We start from the raw sequence: 22,312 nt of genomic DNA on the forward strand, positions 1-22,312 counted from the left end.
ATTCTTGTGGAGCAAATTACTACACTCCGTATGTATGTCAGTACGGTTCCAGAAGATTGACAACTCCCAGACAAAAGAGCTTTATCAAGAAGCAGTTTATTCGACAATTCAAACAGTTCCAAGACAGATCAGTTATCCGACTGTTACAATTAGACAGGAGCAGTTACAACAGAAGATTACCAGAGACGGTTAAATTGTCTTAGAAACTGGCATAACTGCATCAACTGACAAACCCCCAAGACCTATAAATATATATCATTCCCACATTTATAAGGGGATTATTGACACTCTACTCTAATAAAAGATCAGACTCCATGGACATAGGCAAGTTGTCTAACCACGTAAATTTTGTGTCGTCATTTTCTTAAAGCTTTCTACTTTACAGGTATTTTATACTTCGGCGTAAATCTAGCATCGACAATTCTATTGATAAATACAATTCATAATTTAGAGGAAAAAAAAATGGAGAAAGGAAAATTATTTTTGTTTTTGCAGTAAATTGATTGAATTAAGCAGCCTCTGGCTCCAAAAAGCCAGTCCTTCTGAGAATGGAATTCCTGACTTGACTCAAATCCCTCCCTTTCAATGTCCTCCCGTTCCCCGTACACACCGAGAACGCCATTTTCCCTGCGATTCTTCTCCCCACAATCACGTGCGGCGGCACCACCACCTCAGCGTCCTCAATCTCATCCCCATACGCGAATCGCAGAGCCATATCCGGTATATTTACAGGTTCCGAGCTCGATATACTCTTCTTCTTGCTCTTCTTATTATTCTTCTGCGCAGCGCCAGATGCACATAAATTATGCCGCGTGAACACGTTGAAGTACTGATTAGCATCTTCTTCTTCTTCTTCATCATACGTAGTCGTTTTATGACAATCGTGGACGAAGATCACTTCCGATTCTTGAAATTCCTCTGCCATTAGAGAGTAAGAAACAGAGAGAGTACTATGGAGGGAGTAATGGAGGAGGGGGTTTTATAAAGAATGTGTATTGTAGTGATCACTTATACAGAAACACTACTATTGATTGCGGACCCCACCTCCCCCCCCCCCTCTCTCTCTTGAATTTGTGATTGCCATTGCGTGTGTTTTTATCAGAGAAATCTTCTTCTCTCTGCGTTGAAGTAATTACTAATTAATCGGCTCTGTAAGAAATATGAACCGGGGTACGCTACGTCTGTCTAAGACACCTTCTTTTCTTGCGCCTCACGGTTTATTTATTTATTTTTTCAATTTTCTTTCTTCTACCTTCTTTAAGCTACTAAATATTCGATTCGTTTGGCGTTGACTAATTAGGCTCTCTTAATTCAGGTTTTTTTTATTATTAAAATTAAATTGAAACACAGCTTGGCATATGTATGTATGTGTCTTGTTTTAGGGTATTAGTTATTAATTAGTTGGTAATTAAATTCTCTAGGGCAGGGGAGTCCAGGCCACGTGTTGGTAGTTTGGGAGAAAAAAATTATAAAGTTGTCATTTTGTGTGGTTAATTTTTTTATTTTACTACAACATGGTTGCGTGATGCGAACAAGACATATTCGGTAATAATTGATTGAGGTGTAAATGGCGTAGTTACGAAGCTACAAAATCCACCAGCTCGGCGCACCCGGCGGCTCATGCTACGAGCCCGGGGTGGGCCTTACTGTTCCAGTCATACTTTTAGGTACCGCAGCATCCACAACAGACACACTTGTATCTACATTCCAAACACATCAATTATTATGTAATTATCAATTTAACAAATACTACATTCTAATACACTCACGATGGACACATTTAAACCAGCACTCCATACTCATTTTCTCCCTCTTCTCTCTCTTCCTTTTCGTTATCTCTTTATTACTTTTCATCATCTCTCTTTTTCTTTTCATCATCTCTCTTTATTATTCATGAACCAAGAAGTACTTCAAATATGAAGTAGTTACAAATTTTTCATATGTTTTGGAGTGTCAAAATATATCCATTATAAACATATAGCACTAAATTTATCAAGAAATTATGATTTTAAGCACTTTAAAAAGCATCTATTATGGATGCTTTAATATATCCATTCAAATCCAGCCTTTTTCACTAAAAACACGCCACGTGGGCAGAAAGTGACGTCAAAAGCCATCGGGACTTGTTTTCGTGCAAGCCATGTGTTTGTACTTTTGCAATGAGAAGTCCGAGAGAGTTTTGTAAAATTATTTTGGGTGAAGACAGCGAAACCTCCCCAAAGGAAAAAGTGTTTTAACGTCTAACTCTCTTTTTTGTGTGGATGTTCCGGAAGCAGACAAAAAACAAGTCGGTATCGTGCAGTTAATGTTAAGACTTTCGAATAAGATAAACGTCTCATATAAATGATATTAGTTGATGAGGTATATGAATGAAAATTAAAATTGGGATCTCAATTACTGAGACGTTTAGCACAGCTATAAGATTTTATCCCGCATCGCATCAGGTTGATGTAACCTAATCGAATGACATATAAATAAGGTTAACTTTTAAACAAAAAATATATTTTCTAGGCCTAAGAATCATGACGACTGACATAGGATAACGTGTGTGGCATGTGAGTCTTTCAAAAAAAAAATCATGATGACAGACACAGGATAACAAAACCGTACGGATCAAACGAAGTCGAATTCATGTACCTGTGTTAATGGCGATGTCTTGAACAGAATGACAATGACTGGAATCTCATCTGTAATTGATAGGTTAAATCTTTTAGTTAGTTTGTGTCACGGAATTAACTCAAGCTTCCACGAGTGGTCGATAGCAAATGTTGCTTCAATTTGGATATCAACAACGGAGACTAAATTCCCTTTATAAGGGTTAAGCCCATCCCTTAACATTAACAAGATATTTTTTTTAGATTTAAGTAGGTTGGGTTTAGCCCAGTTGTTTGGGTTTAAAGAGAAATAAAATTTTGTGGGTCCGATGTATCCACGAGAATCGGACTACTCAAAACAGACAATATTGTTGGTGTATGCAGGTGTGGATTTACAACATGATATCGGAGTGATTGTTTTACTTGGATATGACCTCCACTCCATTTGTTGGGTCTGACATAACTTAGTCCACAAGTGTAAGGGAGTGTTGTCTCACATCGAAGACCAAACTCACTCTTAACCACTAACAAGATATTTTCTTAGGGGAAATTTTATCTACGCACCACAAAAACATTATCTTTACACCACTTTTTAATTCTTTTAGTTTACATAAATATCCTTGTATATAATGACATATTAACCCTTAAACTAAAAATTTAAAATATATCATTTTTATATATTTAATTAGAAACGACTAAGTTTACATCAGAATTCTCTGAAAGAAAAAAAAAAACAACACACATTGTCGTTTTTCTGAAAGAAAAACAACACAACCCTGTCGTGTTTTTGAAAAAACCAACAACACGGCCTTGTCGTTTTTATGGAAGAAAAACAACACGGTCCTGTCGTTTTTTTGGAATAAAAACAGCACGACCCTACCTATTTCTGGAGAGAAAATCGGACATGATTTATTTATTTTCGTTTCAATAGTTTTTAGCACAAAATCAGCACATGGAGTACAATTACACACTCGCTAATGCTATGTATCAATTACACGTGGATTTCAACCATTTTTGACATAGATTTATAAAGTGGACCATGAATTGTTTTTGGTACAAAGCCTGAAGATAATTATTTCATCTTTCCTTCTTCTAGTAGCTTCATAAATCACCTTTGACTTTGACAAATCAATGTTCCTCTCTTCCAGTCTTTCTTGTATTCCAACCAAACGTTGGTCTCAACTGGTGATGTTTTTGAGTTGGGTTTCCTCAGTTTCACTGGCTGGGAGAATCAGTACGTTGGGAGTGTGGTTCGAGGACGACAAAGACAAGAAACCAGTCTGGGTTCATCATATTATCTCTCAATAAGGCGAGAAGGAAACATGGTGATAGTGGGGACGAATCCACTCAAAATTGGATCATAAACTCTGGATCACTTTCAACAACCAACAACACCATAGCAAAGATTCTACAGGAAATCTAGTCCTACTTGATAGAGAAGTATATTTAGAGAGATTTACAAATTAAATCGGTAAGAGTGTGAAGATGAAGTTGGGGTTAAAGAGAATATGTATGTGTAAACTTAACAATAAAATTTCAAATATTTTACATATTAAGGGTAAATTGATCTTTTCACTACAATTTTGGATGTAAACTTGTAATTTTTTGGTGTAAACTTATCATGTTCAAAAAATGATGTAAAGATAGTGTTTTTATGGTGTGTAGATAAAATTTCTCTTTTCAGACTTAAGTGGATTGGGTTTAGCCCACTTGTTTGGACCTAAAGAGAAACAAAGTCGAACGGACCCGAAGTATCTACGAGAATTGGACAACTTAAAGCGGATAATATTGTTGGTGTGGATTTAGAACATAGACTAAATCAAACATAATAGAATTCATAAGCCAAGTTATATGCATACATACACACATACATACATATATATTGTCCAAAGATTGGTAAAACGAGTTTTGGATCAGGATGAGATAGTGAGAATGATAGAGAGAAGAAATGGGAGTGTAAAATCAACTCATTCTACCTGTGTTAATGGCGATGTCTTGATCGCATCATTCTTTTCATGGGCCTTGAATTTATCTGGGCCTGGCCCGTTAAAAGTTTTTAGTGAGAAGGAACAACCGGGTAAGAATTGAGCCTTTGTTGAACAGGCCCATCATCACTGTAATTTGGGCCAAAAACTCCAAGCCTAAAACGATTTCTAAGTTCCAACTCTTCTCTCAATCGTGTAACGGAAGCACTACACGTCCATAATTTTGATATCCATAATTGTCCATAATCTAGGTGGAGAAGAAGTGTGGGGATCATTTATATTAAATGGTCCCCCACACTTCTCCTCATGCCACCTATATTATGGACACCAAAATTATGAACACATATTATTTCTGATCGTGTAATACAACTTTCCTTACCATTACCAATGCTAGGTAAGTACGTACACCTTTAAACTAGTCTCTCTTTAACGATATTTTTTTTAGGGTAATTGAAGAACCACCTAGTCTAACATGTCCTTCGATAGTTGAGTAGACATAAACCTTATCAGAACGGTCCACGCCACATTTTCAATAGGGCTGAAACCCATGCGGGTATTGTCGAAAGTGGAACAAGCCTACAAAACCAATATTCCATAAAAAAAAAAACCCATTTGATTGGATGGTTAAGACTATCCAACTCGAGAATCGTAAACCATAAATTTGAATAGATAACCAACTAGGCTATTACTAATACCATCAACATGAGACGGAATCAGCTTTGATTGTTAACCAAAAAGGGGAAAAAGAATGAGACATTAACTATAATCCATCCTATATAAATACTATATAGCAAAAAACTATTATGTGCAGATGAAAGACTGCTATAGACTTATAGTTACTATTCCATGGCCGTTGCTGTGTCTTTGATCTCTGCTACTTTAGAATATGATAAGAGGTTTGCTACAATCAACTTGCTGTGTTTAACACTGTGCCAGCTCTTTTAAGAGACTGACAACATCATCTGATGATCCAAGGAGGTATCGAGCACTTGATCGTTTCCGCGCAACAGCACAGGAGAAGTAATTATCACCCTTAAGATCAAGTACTGAAGAACCTTCATACACGGACACCCTGTCGTGAACTACCGGCCTCCAACCACCAACACTTCCGAAATTGCTTGCTCTCCTTTCTAAAATTGACAAGGACTTTTGTTTCCTAAGGTAAGCCTTGGACAAACTTCTACAGTTTGAAATCTTGGGTGCATATGTCCGGGCAGGAGCAGGTATCTTGGCTCTTGCTAAAGGTGGCTTTTCAGAAGGAAGCTCTGGCTCAAAAAATGTGTAGATGTCTTCATCCTGGAGAAACAACCAAACGCAACTACTTTGAAATCATCCAGTATTCACATTTAAGCATTCAGATGCAGGTGAACGAACACATGCATACAATTGTGTGGCAGTGGCATGCATGTGTGTCGATCGTACAGTATGTCAAAGAAAATTGGAAAAAGATGGTTCATTTCTCATCTTGAAGCAAGATGAGATGAAGACTGAAAATCTAATATCCCGTGACTTATCTTCAAATTGTATTGCAGAGGCTTATATATATATGTATGTATATGTCCTAACAATTATGTTAAAAGTCAAGAAACACACCTTTTGTAGGAAGTGCCCAATACACAGGACATAGTCAATGGGTGCCTTCATGCCTTTGTTATGAACAATTTCTCCTAAGATACGATCAATTGCGGCACCCTGCACACATGTTAAGACATAAACCAGGGATGTCAAAAAATGTGTTTTCTGATTAATCATGCAAGAGATATCAAACACGGGATAACCCATAATGTGATACCTTCGTAACACCAACTGCCCGAACCTCAACAGATCGGCTTCCTTGGACCACATCAACAGATGCATTAGAGATTGGGCCTGTCCACAGATGCTGCAGCATGTCCCTAGCTTGAAGCCTCCCAAACTCCACGTCTGAAATCGTTTTCACTTGAATGGAATAAAAAGCAGCAAATGAAAACAATCACATATCTGCGGACTGAAACAATGTGAATAATTGTGCTTGGACGTGTGTGTTATGTGTGTAGGAACTGGAACCTATGCCTATCCAATACAGCTCACGCCCACACCTTCGTATAAGCAGCTAAGCTAGCCAAGAGCCATCAAATATCGTTAAAAAAGAAAATCTCAGTACCTGCATACTTGTAGTTCCAAACAAGTGACGCTTCACGATGCTCAAAATAAGATCGAGGGGTTCTTTCAGTAAAATACTCGAAAACATGCTATAATCATGAGTAATAATCAGGAGTTAGGGGTCTAATAACTTCACATGGAAGTAACTTTCAACTAATAATCTGCCAACCTTTACGCTGTCCACCCACTCCATAGTTGAGCTTTCTGGCATTGTTGTCATCCACTCTCCGGTTGTAAGACGTAAGAACATCCCATTTTCTGCTGCGAGCCAGATGCCATAATCTCCAAAATTCTGTATAAAGTAATGTCTGAAATCATAAGGCACAAGAAGGGTTAAAAACCAACGAATGAGGAAATCAAAGTACATCGTCCAGGACGCTTCTGTCACTTCCACTGAGGACAATAACTGTGGTATTTGGATCATCACAAAGCTTCTTCAAGGGTTCATTCAACTCCGGGTGCAATTTAAGCTCCATATCTCTTATTTGACCCCCTCTTCTGCCAAGGGTGTCCCCAGGTTCAGTTAAAGTTGAATTAAATCCCTGCAGTGAGGATGTAACTCTAAGGTAACAATAACATTAGAAGTGCTATAATTACGTTCAGAGAATTAAGCAAAAAATTATTCATCCAAGATTTATGCTAGACTTCTTCATGATATGTCTCAGGAAGGTTAAGAAGTCATGCCAATAGATATTGTTATTCAACTACAATGGCCGTAGAGAAGTGGAACATACCAGTATGAGCAATCGATTACTTGATTGCAGATAACAATCAACTGCAGATTTGATTGGAAGAACAGGGGGAATCTTACTTGTCCTTAGTTGAGCTTCAACAATAGTGTCATTTAGCTCACTACATAAGTAAAAACCTCAGAATTAAATTTGAAATTAGAAAAAAGAATAAAGCAAAAAAAGAAAGAAAGATCTAACTGCCGTAACGGAAAAACAGATTACTTATTCTAGTGAATAATATAACGAACATATAACATTGCAGCCACATGAATCTCCATCTCACTTCAAAATGCTAATGATAACGTTTGCAATGAAAACTTCCAAGAATTTTCATTTTTAAATTAATTATTCTCTTTTCACTTCTCAGAGGAGTCACTACTGAAAACTTGTTTGAGCTTGAGGCTCGTGTTCACTCTACCTTCATTTTCATACCTACTAAAAGTACTGAGAGACCAATGAAGACGACATTCCTTTCTCTTAGAACAAAAATAACGATACTAAATTTAATGCACTGTTAAAAAGAGAATTGTACTATCCTCCATTTCTTCATTTTGCAGCTCGATTCCCAAGCGAATGAGAAATTTTTCATGCAATCACATCTACTAAATAATCTTTGACAAACTTTACATGCCTCATATACAATTTCCACATGAAATTGGAAGTTAAAATCTCTTCTTTTTTGTTTCTTTGTTCTTTAGCCGTCTTTGAGGTAAAATAATGTCATATTGTAATGGCAGAGGTGCCTCAAAATCTGCTTCAAAATATCAGACATGAAACTTTTAGTACTCATGATCTTAAAACTAAAAGTAATGCAGTCTTCTCCTTCAAGGATGGAATTAGAAGGGAAAATGAACAGGGTAAGATCAATACATGTTGCAACAGGGGTAGATCTCACTGAACTTACTAAAGTGATGGGGTGAGATAATTCTTTGTTGGGTGGAAAAAAAATGCAGTAAATTGTTTGAACTTCCAAAAGAAAATGTATTATATGGTCAATTTCACATATAAGGCCCTTGACAAGTAACTACATAATCACACATTGATGTTCTAAATATACATGAAAAAAGGCAAATCACAACAGGACAATGTAACCATTACCTCACAAAGGTTGCAGCCCATTCTTGAGATGTATGTGTAGTCACATGCATGAAGTTATGGTGGTGCCGCTTCTCTCTTTCATCTGCAGGCATATTCAGAGCATAACCGATTGAAGCAGCAACTTCTGTTATATTCCATGGGTTAACCAAAATAGCCCCGGCACCAAGGGATTGTGCTGCACCTGCAAACTAGAAACAAAAAGAATAATACACGCAAAAATTAGAACACACACCGTGTTTTTAAATCCCACATTCACTGTGCTTTTTTACCACTCGTCATTAACCCAACACAATCAAATTTATTTTCAGACAATATGATTAGCAGACTAATTCGTTGGAGAGATGACGAACTTTAGACATCTTACTACAAACACAAGTTCTCTATAACAGTACCTCCAAACACCATATATCATATTTTGATTCCTACCCGTATCCCCAAACCATTCTCAACTAACTATGAGACTAGTTACTATAAGCTCGGGGGAACTGGAACAATTGACTATAATATTTAGCAGTATGGTCCCAACAGATCTTCAAGGTTTTACACATCTAAAAAATTGATGAACTCGTAGAAACTAGGTAGAATAAAACTATTCTTGCCCCTCCTCTAATTCCTCTTCTTATGTGCAGCTTCCATTGTTTTCCGCAACCAAAACCCTAGGAGAGACTTTGATAGTTCCAGACAACATCCCAAGAGCTACCGCATTGAGCAACAAGAAAACTAACAAGATTTACAAGGTAAAAAAAGGTAAACAACTCTCATGCACAAGGTTCCCACAATGGACGGAGTCAGGGAAATGCGTGATGTATAAGCCCAAAATATACCCAACGAAAACAGAAGGCTTCAATTACCTCACTTAAAATGAGGACACCTTTCTTGGAAGCTTGGCAGGCAACAAACTCATAGCTAACAAGATTCATTCCATCCCTTAAAGATGTAACAAGTGCAACATCTGAACAAGAAAATAATGCCACGGAAAAAAAAGAAAAGGTTAAGCATCATGAAAAAGCATGCCTCAAATCAGATGCAGTCACATTTGAGGGAAAAAAGAGCAATATAATGTATTGAATCAATCAATCTGATGATGAAAACAGGCCAGCCTTCAATAGTCTTTGTTCAATTAGATCTGTGAAAGTGTGAGCACGTGCAAACAAGTGATGGTTATTGCCACAGCATTGGACACGCCCAACAAGAAAGTAATCATTATTTTCAAATTATAGAAAAGGACATGAATCTTCATTCAACTTGAGTGACTCGTTCCTTCAACCTTAAACACCTTTTGTTAAAATCTTTGACAGTTAACAGCATTGTTTGGTTTCCATTTTCAGGTGATTTGATTATGCTATTCTTATTCGTATGTAACAATTTCTGCCCCAACAGCATTTGTATAATCGGCAATAAGCCATAATACACTACTAGCATGCCTGAAACAAAATACCTCACAGATATCTAGCATGACCATTGATACTTGAAAACATACTATTAAATAAAAGCATACTCAGTGTTTAGCGTTCATGAAGAAGATAGCCATGAGTTAGTTAGGATATCCCATTAAGCAACTCTAAGGATGTTTTAACCAATTTTACCCAATTCTTCACAGCTTAATGACAAAAGGCCAGGTTTTTTTTTTCCCTTTTGTTATAAAATTGAAGCTATTTGTAGCAAATTCAACAATGATAAAAATGATTGAAAATTCTTGAGTTTTATGGCACAAAAATGAATACCGGTAACAGCGTACAGTGCACATAATGCGTGAAAGTCAAGAGATCGATCCTGTACAAAATGAAACTCTTTAGAAGGCTTGAATAAATCAGCGAAAAAATATTTTAAAAAAAGATAACTATGTTTCAAGTAACTGTGAACTAGAAACTTGTTGAACTATGATTAGAACACATCAAACAGCAAAAATATGTATGTCACGCAGCTTTTACCTAACTTTCAACTTGTCAATTACTCAATTGGATAAATTCCAAAAGCTAGCATAATCATATTTTATCTTAGGATGCTTCCCAGAAGCCGGAATTTTTGCCTGGTTTTGAATATTTTGTACCAAAAGTTCACTGAAAGAAAAACATTTTCTGATTTTCCTCTTTTTTCAACCAATGCTAAATATTACTTGATTGATAAAAACATAGCCGTGATAATCAAAGCAAAATTTCTAAGTTCAAGATCAACAAAAGATGAGAAAAGCATGATAACAACTAACAATTCAGCATGAATAGTAACGGCTATATTGGTTTTTGCAAAGAGTCCACATGCATTCCAATAATCCATGAATTCATGCAGATGATGGCAAGAATATTGGGATTAAGGCATTGATGATAATTAACAATAAAATGCAAGTTTGCTTTATTAAGGAAGTTCAAACTTGTGAGTCAGAGAGGGAATGCATGCCATGCACACTCAGTATAACAGTAATTTAAAATCATAAGTCAAATATCTATTCACCAAATTTAAAAACTTCCAAAACCATACACTGAGATAGCTACAGATTCCAATTATCAATTACCATAAAGTATTTTATCTACGTTACTTTTGCTTTTCAATCATGAAGTTCTAAGTGTCATACGAAATGCCTCTATAAATTCCAGAAGAAACATGAATAACTTGATCTGCTTTGGGGAGGAATACAAACACGAATAATTTCAGACATATTCTAAATTTTGGACAGTTCGACCATTTGGGGGAAATTTTGTATTTTCTTCTATCTGTCATAAGGTAACTCTAATGACAGACAAATGAGCATATTTTCTTCTACCTATACAATTTCCCTAAAAGGGCCTATTAGAGAGAGGAGAGGGTACCACATATATACACAAAATATTCAACCAAACTAGACGATGTGGAACATTTATCTCTTAACAGTAAATACAAACCAGATGATGTATTGGAACCGCAGTAAGAGTTCCAAATCTTCCATTTATGCGTCCAACTATCTCATGAACTTGGCTCGTGAGTCGTTGATCTGTCAGAGGAGTAAATAAAATTATTGAAGATGCCGCAAAAACATAAACTGTATCGCATAAAGGAAGAAAAATAAAAGATTCAAATCTAAGCCAATAAGGAAAGATATTCTCGAGAACTGTGAAGTATTATCTTCAAGTTCAAATATATGAATGAAATAGTGGTAGAAAACTATCATTCACTTGGAAAAGAATATGATTCAAAGAATATGACATACAAAGAAGTATGATTTAAAGAATATGACATACAAAAATATAAACAAGTACACAATAAATGTGGAAAAATTGTGCCTAAATAGGAACATACACTCAGGAACATCTGTCCTTGTTGGCACAGCAATTTGCAGCAAAACTACTTTATCCTGCCAGTCTGGATTTTCCTCCAGAAAATGTTCAAATGCCAATATCTTTTGGGGAATCCCTTTAATCATATCAAGACGATCAACACCTAACATCAACTGCCCTTGGTTCAGAAGTTAGTGAGTATATGAAATATAATTGACAGTAGTAAGCAAAAAAAAAAATACAAATTTGATGAAGACAATTATAAAATTTCATCATCAAATGCAGAATGGCTAAAACCTAACACAAACATCCTGTAGTCAGATGTGCCACGTGCAATGGAAAAGTAAAACATAACTAAAACTGTACTGCTACAAATGAAGATTTACAATTGTTTTATACTGACTAATATTTCAAAAGGAAAAACAAAATGAATTTTTGGCACAATGATACATAAGAAAATCACAACAAATATAAGGGCAGGAAGTGATCATTTGTATGGAAGAAGTGATAAAAGGAAAAGGCAAAAACCTTGTCTCATTTTCTATCTAATATGGAAAAGGCATATCGAGAAAAGGAGAAAAATAAAAGTAGACAACTAGACATACATCAATTATTGTATGAGAAATTGAAAAGAAATTACATTTTAATTCACTTTGCAATCATATGAAACCATCAGGATGCATGTGAGCATGCTTAACTGAATATTTTAGACTAGTACCAAAATTAGACAGATATCAACTGAAATCAATGAAAACTACTAATATGATACTTTCGTAGGAGAAAGAGGTTCAACCTTTCGACCAGCAAATCTGTCTTTCAGTTCTTTAATGTGTTCCTGGACTTGAGGAAGTTCGAGGGCTCGAATGAATCGATCAGAATCTATCCCAATAGGAAACTGTAATTTCCGTGTCAGAAAAATGATGTTCACATCACTAGGAAGACTCTGCGGAACAAAAAAAGGGAAAAATACAGGAAATGAATAGCTAATATACCGCAGCAACACGAGTCAGCTTTCCCTGATCCTCCACTCCTTCAGGTGTACCCTCAAGTCCAAGAATACGAGTACAAGCACTAACAAAATGCCTTGCATAATCATATGTGTGAAAGCTGGATGGTAAAGAAATCATAATCAAAACCATATAAAGATATCCTAAGATAATTCTCTTACTAACAAACACACAAATTGACACGAGATACAGCAATACATCAAATCTTTCAGCTAATAATGCAACTTGCGCTTAAAGAAATGGACTTGGGACGGACAAACAATCATCCAACTTTTACAGTTAGTGCAACTTTGTGCGAGCAACCAAAGCAGACAAAATTAGAGCTACCTCAACCAGAAATCATATAGCCGAGAGTGAGAAATTTAATTCTGACAAACAATTTAATGCTTAACTTAAGTAAATGTACCACATAAAAGGGAAAAAAAATGAAAGAAAAAATGGAAATGACAATATGGCCAACTATGTGGTGAAATCAGTGCAATTCACCACTATAAAATCCTTTCAGACTTTTTGTTTATTAAAGCTATAATTTTGTTTTGAAACAGTCAAGTATTGACTAGAACTACGAATGTCTTAGACCAGTATATGTATCAGTGTGAAGTAATATAGGCAATAGGCATAGAGAACATGGGGGAGCAGTAACAAGGTGCACATCTTTGCGATGCAACACAAAATATCTACAAAATCCATTATCAACTTTCTAGTTTCGTTTTTTCATTTGAATGTAATGAATGAAGAGACATATGGTAGAGATGGCAATTGAGACTTGGCACCTTCAGAAATATGGCAGCAGAGGAATTTTATATTTGGGGGGAAAAAGGAAAACATAACCTTTTAAGTTTTAAGAAGTAGATGTATAAGAGGCTGTGATCACAATATATTACTAAGGGGCTTTGGGATGAAAGTGGTGCACAACATACATACACAACTGTATCACATATAGGTTTCTTGGCAAAAAAATTAGGAGCAGAGCATTGTTTTAGCTATGCCAAGTTTGTTCATGGCAATGACTTGCTGCAGAAGTGATCAACAAATTCATGAATGGTTCTTTCTAGGTCTCCTGGAAATAAATTTCGAGCAGGAAAAAAATTGGCTTTGATATGTGACTCATGTCTGACACACAAGGATGCGTGGCACAAGGCTTTTAAGGGGTACCAAGATAAGGACATAGGACATTCCAGTGGGTCTCTTGGAGGGCTTTGGCCGGAATGAAATAAAGTTATAGGACAGAAGAAAGATGGGAAAATGGCTTGGAAAATTGAACAATTATATCTCGTAACTCTATGAAAGCCTAAAATTCAAGCAAGACCTTGCTTCAAACTTGTAGCTAAGGGGGAAATCACACAGAAAAATGAGATTTTATAGGATAAGCATGACAAAGAGAATCCCACAGTGGTTAGAAACTCCCAACAGGAAAGCAACAGAAACAATGTTGTGAACAAAACCCTTTGATTCAAACTTTTGGGTTAAAGAGGTGCATAACATGCACATATGACCCTTAGAGTGGGCTCCCAAAGCGCAACACTCTACTATTAACTTGAAAAATAAGAGGGCATTAACAAATTCCTGTCCTAAGCCTCAGAACGATAAGTTTCAAGTAAATATCAGCCAAATGATATGAAGAACGATGAGATAAAATGTTGGTAGCATGCTACAATACGAACGACTTACCCAACTAAATCAGCAGCAAGAACAGATCTCAGCAGCTCCGATCTAGATGGGAGTGTCCTATGTATTTCTGAGGAGGGAAATGGTGTGTGAAGAAACCAACCAACTTTCATTTCATTGTTATAGTCTTTTAGACATTTTGGAAGAAACATTAGGTGGTAATCATGGCACCAAACCACATCTCCCTCCTGATAATGTTGGTTTACCACATCAGCAAACATTTGATTTGCCTTCTTATATGCATCAAATTGTGATTGAAAGCTCCGAGTGGTTGCAAGGCGATCTTCTTGAGGAAGTCCCAAATAATGGAAAAGAGGCCACAAGATGTTGTTACAATAACCATTGTAATATTGATGAACTATCTCTTCATCAAGAAATACAGGGATGCACCTCTGCAGTCAAACAGAGGAAAATTAGGGAAAAGAGTAAATTGGGTATCTATCATGTATTGTTATGTGTGTGATGGAAATGACGTGCGGGCAAAAATAAAAAAGATACGTATGTGAAAATTTTATAAGAGAACTTCAAGACTTAAGAAAGATTTCCAAACCTTTTCAGCTAAAGCTTTTGTAAGCGCTCTTTGCCCAATTTCATCAGATACATTTACACCAGCCCAACCAATCCATCTGGTGTCGAATTCCTTCACACCTTCAAGAAAATAACCAGGTTTCAATTAACCTCCTAAAATCTCAAACACTTGAATTATAAGTACACAATGGAAAAAGTACAGCATGTGTAAGAAATGTGTATTATGTATGTTTATAATTAGTAAAAACAACTACAGAAGACGGTATTTTGTTTCTGGGGGGAAATAAGGAGATAGAAATACACTGATGCCAGCCAATAATGTAGCCAAAATTCAATGTATCACGTTAAACAAAACATTAGGCTTCACTTACCTAAGAGTGCACTGACTAGTCCCCCTACGCTTATCTCAAGTTGCCAAGAATCCTCACCCTTTCTAACTGCAGAGACTGGTAACCTGTTGGCTACTACCAACAAACGCTGTTTAGAAGGCTGCCCATTTTGCTTTTCGCATCCGACAAGTCCTTCTGAGAACTCTTCCTCATTGAACAGGCCACAATTTTCAGGGTCACTTGGGATCTGGTCATTTCCAAAGACTTCTGGGTCTCTGTTAAAATCTCTAGCCACCTCAGGCAAACTGAAAACCTTGTTGATTTTCCTCAGTTCCCTGTCCCTCAGAAGCCTTTCTACTCTTGTTGATCTAGGCGTTCCTGGACTGCAGCCATAGTTGTTCCCAGGAATATGCGCTGTTTGCAACATGACCTACAGTAATCATATTAAAAATTGCCTCCAAGTCTCGAACCAAGCTAACAGGCAACAGCGACAAATACAAGTACTTTTCTTCACAGTAAATTGGCTCAATAACAACTTACTCAAAGGGTTTAACATAAAATAAAAAAATCATAGTTCACCATTCAATCTCTAACATGAAGGCAAAGCATCGCCCAGAGTGTGTCTAATTAATTTCCCGTATGCTGTCACTCGTTACTCGTTAGGAAAACCAACAAGCCTGGAGTGATTGGCCAGATGATTTTTGTTTTTTTTTTGTCATTCAAACATCTAAATGAACATCACAGTATCACACAGCACATCTAGTAACAAAATAACGAGCATTATTGATTCTACATTGAAGAAATTATTGCACTGATTAAGCTACAGAAAACCCAAGTGATAAAACAAAATAAGTGAACATTAGAGATAACTAACAGTCCAAGGCAGCTATGTCTAATGGACTTCAACCCAACGTAGAGCATAATACACATAAGGCCTAGCATCAAATACATTCATCATCCTTCATCTCCATTGTACTCATCCCAAACGAATGTCAAAGAACGTAAAGCAAATAAGGCACATTCTCAATTTTCAAGCAAAAACTCCAACAGACGATCGACTGCAATCTATGTGAACCCAAAAACAAACCCATCTGAAATTTGCACCTAACAACCACCCAGAAGCCAAAACAAAGCAAGGAGAAGAAACACAAGTCCCAGAATCATAAAAGCAAAAAAAAAAAACCCCAGAATTGGGTCATCACCTGATTGCTCTGCAAAATGTCGATCTCCTCAGATTCTTTGACATTCACAGCCATATTGCGGGAGTGAGTGACCTGGCTGCGCACAGAAAGGGCAATATGGAGATGAGAAAGCAAGTTGGCATAGCGATATTTTGGGGGACTCTGGTCAGGATAGAGAGAGGGCTAGAGGGAAAAAAAATCTACCAATATAAATACGTAATCACATAGAGATCATATGAAAAAAGCTATTGTGATTTAAATTTACAGAATAAACTTTACAATAGCATGGATTGCAATCAAATATATATACATGGGTAATAAAGACTGAATCTTTGCATGCAAGAGACACGAAATTCAATAACTTTGGTACTTATAAGAGTGAAGTATGACACAAAACGACCCCACCATGATCTCTTTCTTTATTAATATTGCCTATATTTTATATGTAGCATGTATCTATCCTGAAAGAATTTGAAACATTATGTTCCCTGGATTAATCTTGTCGCACCCTAGACCTCCGAGAATAGTTCTGATCCTATAACACCTCCACCCGTTTGGGTCATCTGATAGGCCTTTTCGGCGTCTTTATGGATATATCACATGAATTCAAACCCGTATATATAGTCTACTTGTTGGGTCTCGCATAAATGAGTCTATAAGTACAAAGAAGTGTTATAATAAAAATCGTAAGAGCCTTAGGCCTAAATCGAACAATACCTCAAGTAATTTGAGTCAAACTTCTATCTCAATTCTATATTTTCTTTTATGAGGCTTAGTAATACCAAAATAACTTATAGTATGATGAAAATGATTTTTTTTTTTTGTAATCAAGAACGACATTATACAAATTTACGGTTTACTCAAGAAAAATTCACCGATTAGACTATCATCCAAATGGTTGCTGAAAAATTATTCTAAAACTACTATTAGCTAACCCAAACAAACCCTTAATTAGACACATTGAGGATGGCCTAACAAAACAAAATAAGAAGCAAAATGAATGTTAACAATGTAATCATAGAAGTTATCGAAGACAAAATGAACTTTTGAAGAAGAAATCAAGGGTTGCAAATTTACGCGATTTTCTCTTTCACCGTCGTTACCAACGTTTGAGTGATCTTCTCCCAAATCGTTTGAGGTCGGTGACATGAATCCATGATTTCCGCTTTGTACATACATAAACATTTCAAAAAACATTCTTAATTAATCAGATCAAATCAAAATAAAAACCAAGATAGAGATTCAAACAAATCGGATGAGTAAAAAAATTCTAACTCAACTATGCAAATCTATTTTCAAACCAAATGTGTATAAAACAATCATACATTATGAAAAAAAATTGAAAAATAAATGAATGATTATTTGAAAAAACACACAAATCAAACTAGAAAATGGTAAGGAGAAGATGGAGTAAAATACTTGCAGAGAAGCTTAGCTTAGGTCACACGAGCTTCAATGGCTGATGAAAATATCTTACCTCTCTTTAAAAGGAATTATATATATTGAGACATTTGAAGGATAGAGTCGGATTGTGCAGGTTCTGGATATGATTTTTATAAAATTAATTTCATTTCTTAATATTGTTTCAATTAACACTTTTATTACCTTTCGGATTTGCATCAAATATAACGGTCCGTTTGGTTTGTTTTCCGTGCTTTCTATGTTTTCAGAAAACGTTTTTTTTGTTCGTTTTATGCTTTTAAATTGTCTTCAAGTGTTTTTCTGTTCTCGTATTTTCTAAAATGGACAATCAAATGTGTTTTCAAGATTGTTTTCCGTTTTTTGAAAAATGAAAACAGAAAATGTATGGAACACGAACATATCGTGAGCTCCAATGCAATAAATTAATATTCTTGTCAATTGAATGTTCATCCTTCAAGCTTAAATGAATTAAAACATCTCTCTCTCTATATATATATAGAGTTTGAATAATTATATCTATAATTTTTATCTCTAAACTTAAAATCATTATATAAAGGTGTTCATTTAAATGATTAATACACCTTCATCTATTTATTCTTACTGCCTTATTTTCCTTTACCCTATTATTTAAATAAGTATAATGTATGTAACAACTATCTTCACTCGTCTCTACTTCACCAATTGATGAGGAAAAACAATTATAAGCAGAGCCCAATTTTATGGGCCAGAAGGTGGTCCATGAAAGTTGCCCAAATAGTATTTCATGGGTTTTATCCGGTCCGACAACAAAAGAAGCGTGATTTACAAGCTCGACCCACATACTTTAGGTGGCGCATCAGCCATTCAGCCGTTGATCTGATCATCGTCGACCAAACCCTAAAGGCCTAAACCCAAACGGCAAAGAAGACGGTTTTCTTCTTCCTCGTCCTCCTTCTCACAACCGCCGTCACGCCCTCTTTCTCTTTCTCATTCTCTCAATACCAGTCCCTCCTCTCCCTCTCGCACTCCCTCCTCATTCGAGTATCCAATCTACGCGCATCCCGTGGCGATATTTTGGGGTCGCGGCGCGCCAAGCTCATCGCCGACAAGCTGGAGCGAGGGCTAGGGTTGGGTTTCTGGGGGTTGGCGTGGTCGGCAGGATGGGACTATCTGAAGAATTACGCATGGAGGGACTGGAATTACGGGGATTTGTATGGCGTCGTATCGGACCTGAATGAATTGATGGGATACTTGGGTGATTTGACCCGAACCGGATCCGAAGTGGAGAAGGCTGCCTGGGTGGCCCGTAATTACCAGAGTGTTCTTCGGATTTCAAAGCGAGTCATGAACAAGCTCCTCAAAGTTTTCCGTCAATCGGTACACACTCATCTCTTTTTTGTTTTTGTTTAAGCTCATGAATCGATTATTAAGCATTACCACTGCATTGACAGGGAGCGTTGAGAGAAGCGTTGGAGATGATACAGATTGAGATTGTAGAAGGTGGATTGTTGAAGGATTGCCTTGAAATCGGGGGCAAGGACGTTAGAGGCGTGGTTCAGATCTTGAAGGATTTGGCTTCACAGTACACTGCCGCTCCCGATGATGGGAACCGCGATCTATGACCCACTGGATTGTCGGTCTGTCTGTCTTGCTAGATTTGGTTCTTGTATTGTATTTTGGGTTGATCTACTGGTTTGATTGGGCCCATTTTGTGTCAAGTTTTGGGGAAGCCCCTAGTATTATATGTATGGGTAAGGCCTATATGATTTTATGGCCCAGGTTCAGATTTATTATTTTTTTAAACGGACAATTGACAGTAAGAACAACAATTTAATTGTAAAAAGGTCATGGACATTTTTAAAATTATAAAAAAGTGCAATTTAAGGGTAATTTGGTCATCTGACTTAAGATATTTTTTAGTTTATACCTACAATACCCTCCTCTTTCTTCTTCTTCTTCTCCTTCTCCCTCCGGCCTCCAACTATCCAACTCTAGTGTGTCCTCTCTTTCTCTCCTTCTTCTCTACTAAAAGTTATCTCCTTCTTTCTCTCCTTCTTCCTCTCCTTCTTCTTCTTCTTCTTCTTCTTCTTCTTCTGGTTCTCGATCTGGTTCTTCGTTGTCTTCTTCTCCGTTTTTGGCCGAGTTTCTCCTCTCTTCATCTCCTTCTTCGTCGTTGCTCAATCTGGACTGCGTCGAGTTGCTCTGCTTTGTTTTTGACAGATCTGGACTATGCTTCGTTGTTCAATCTGGGTTGTGCTTTGTTTTTTTGCAGATCTGGACTCTGGTTCATTTTTTGCAGAGATGTATCACTATAGTATCACTATAGTATCACCAACACCAAAAAACCACTAAAATGATGAAACTAGTATGCATACTTCATCTTCCTAACTACTTTTCCTTTCTTGATTTTCTTTTCTTGGTTGCCTCTCTTGTTCGTTTTGAAAAAACATTTACAAGTGCAGAGATGTATCACTATAGTATCACGAACACAAAAAATTCATTAAAATGATACAATTGAACCAATACGCATACTTCTTCTTCCTAATTACTTTTCCTTTCTTGGTTTTCTTTTCTTGGTTTGTACATCTCTTGCTCGTTTTGGAAAAACATTTACAGCTGCAGAGACGTATCACTATAGTATCACGAACATCAAAAATCCACTAAAATGACATAATTGAACCAGAAAGACATGTAATGCTATCAAATTTACATTCTAACATTTATATCATCATTTTATAAGCCAAAAATATAAATTGAACACTAAATTGGATCTTCTATTTAAAAGTATCACTATTGTATCACAATTCGTGGAGAGAGAAAATCAAAATTGAGGTTATTTTGGTAAAAGATGATCCCCAGTGTACTTTTTTAAAAGGATGTTTTAGTGATTGCACTTTTTTATAATTAAGTATAATCTAGTGTACCGGCCTCCAAAAGTCCCTTTTTTAAAACGAGGGGATTGAAACCGTGATCAATAAGATGATACACATTATCATTATTATTAGTGGTTCGGGTGTGTCAAGTTTTGACACCTAACATACATGTGTGAAAGACAGTCTACGAGGATATTGATACTTGTTTTTTTCATTATTTGCTCAGCTTGGGATATGAATTTTATGATTTTCTGTTCACAGGATCCGCTCAAGTTGCTCTAAGAAAAGTTTATGGGGCTACATTAGCTTAAAAGATGATTTGTGGTAGCCAGGTCGTAGCATAGTCTAGACTCTAGACAGAGATTTGACATTGGCACATTCACATAATTGGCTACAGTTGCTCATAAATATGTCATGTGTTGGGTGAGTCATAAGCTATTAAGCTGGCTGGTGTTGTTCAGAAACTCTGAATCCTTTTGTCGAGAATTAATGCCCAACTCACATGCCCCCCCTACTAAATATCAATCTTATCCTCCCCTTCATCGCCAAATGTCTTCCATTTTCTCAGACGTGTAAAAAGAAGAAAGGAAAATTAAGAAATCAATAGACTATTCTACTTCATACCCTGTGTCTGTGATTGCAGTATCTATCTATAGTATATACTTTCTATTTTGAGACCATGCAATGCATGATGCATCGCTTCTGATATCTGCAAGATCGAGGTTGATACTGATACTACTACCGCACACCTCCAGAAACATAAAATCATTTCATTCACTTCTAAAGTAATTTATGTTTCTAATCACCACTAGTTCACCACTGATCCACAGTTCAGTAAACATAAATCTTTTCATTTGGAGATCTAACTAAGTTTTGACTCTCTTCTAATTTCTTTCGACAACTAAGATTTAATTAGATGGAAAAGAAAAGAAAAGAAAAGAAATGACTGTGGGAATAAAAAGTCATCGCCAAACAATTTTTTTAAAGGTGGGCACGACGAAGATAAGCCATTAAACTCATCTCATATCAAACTTTGACACAGAACGTCTTGCGGAAAAACCTTCAAATTTACGATTATAAATCCTCTATACTTTCGTTGCGTCAAACTGGATCATATGTATTTGGTCAATATACAATACAGGCTTGGGTTGGCACCGACGCAGGGTCAAGATCAACAATTGCAATCAAACTACATTACACCCTTTATGCTTAATCATGTTGGGAGAGATATGAGAGCGATTTTGCCTTAATTGCTCAAAAGGGTTGTCTTTTAATTCCCAGAGGGCCAGAGTTATTTATGTTACTCGGCATGACTTGACCTTCTAAACATTAAATTTTGACACCTACTACCATTAAATGCCGTGTGTGGGTTACAACCTTGCACATTTTATGGCCACACACAAAAAAAAAGAAAGAAAAAAAAGGGAAAAAAAAATACGTACGTTGATGCTGAATTGGAGTTACGAGCAAAGATGATTATTGACTTATGACCATATGCAGTCAACCAAAGTAAAACCAAGTTGAGCA

The 22,312-nt window shown here is 36.4% G+C and overlaps 3 protein-coding genes across 4 annotated transcripts; 1 reads left to right on the top strand and 2 right to left on the bottom strand.

The window, feature by feature from the left end:
* Positions 1-82: 82 nt before the first annotated feature.
* LOC120003352 lies at positions 83-986 on the bottom strand. The gene has a single exon (XM_038852308.1). It carries the CDS (start codon positions 923-925, stop codon positions 509-511), a length of 417 nt encoding a protein of 138 aa, XP_038708236.1. The 5' UTR covers positions 926-986; the 3' UTR covers positions 83-508.
* A 4,233-nt stretch (positions 987-5,219) lies between these two features.
* On the bottom strand, positions 5,220-16,770 carry LOC120001471 (alpha,alpha-trehalose-phosphate synthase [UDP-forming] 1-like). 2 transcript variants are annotated; one of them, XM_038849832.1, is made up of 18 exons: positions 16,533-16,770; positions 15,373-15,760; positions 15,024-15,121; positions 14,477-14,865; positions 12,791-12,905; positions 12,592-12,693; positions 11,821-11,971; positions 11,427-11,515; positions 10,275-10,323; positions 9,402-9,502; positions 8,551-8,738; positions 7,456-7,573; positions 7,087-7,263; positions 6,891-7,013; positions 6,723-6,810; positions 6,372-6,502; positions 6,173-6,271; positions 5,220-5,875 (listed from the first exon to the last, which is right to left on the bottom strand). In XM_038849832.1, exons 1-18 carry the CDS (start codon positions 16,584-16,586, stop codon positions 5,501-5,503), a joined length of 2,835 nt encoding a protein of 944 aa, XP_038705760.1. In that variant the 5' UTR covers positions 16,587-16,770; the 3' UTR covers positions 5,220-5,500. The 2 variants fall into 2 exon arrangements, with proteins under 2 accessions (XP_038705760.1, XP_038705749.1); XM_038849821.1 differs by having other exon boundaries at positions 6,372-6,517.
* Positions 16,771-18,617: 1,847 nt separating this feature from the next.
* LOC119996479 lies at positions 18,618-19,534 on the top strand. Its single transcript, XM_038843124.1, has 3 exons — positions 18,618-18,797; positions 18,918-19,289; positions 19,364-19,534. Exons 1-3 carry the CDS (start codon positions 18,618-18,620, stop codon positions 19,532-19,534), a joined length of 723 nt encoding a protein of 240 aa, XP_038699052.1.
* The last annotated feature ends 2,778 nt before the right edge of the window (positions 19,535-22,312 follow it).

The sequence above is a fragment of the Tripterygium wilfordii genome, chromosome 1, assembly GCF_013401445.1.
Source record: "Tripterygium wilfordii isolate XIE 37 chromosome 1, ASM1340144v1, whole genome shotgun sequence".
Classification (NCBI taxonomy): Eukaryota; Viridiplantae; Streptophyta; class Magnoliopsida; order Celastrales; family Celastraceae; genus Tripterygium; species Tripterygium wilfordii.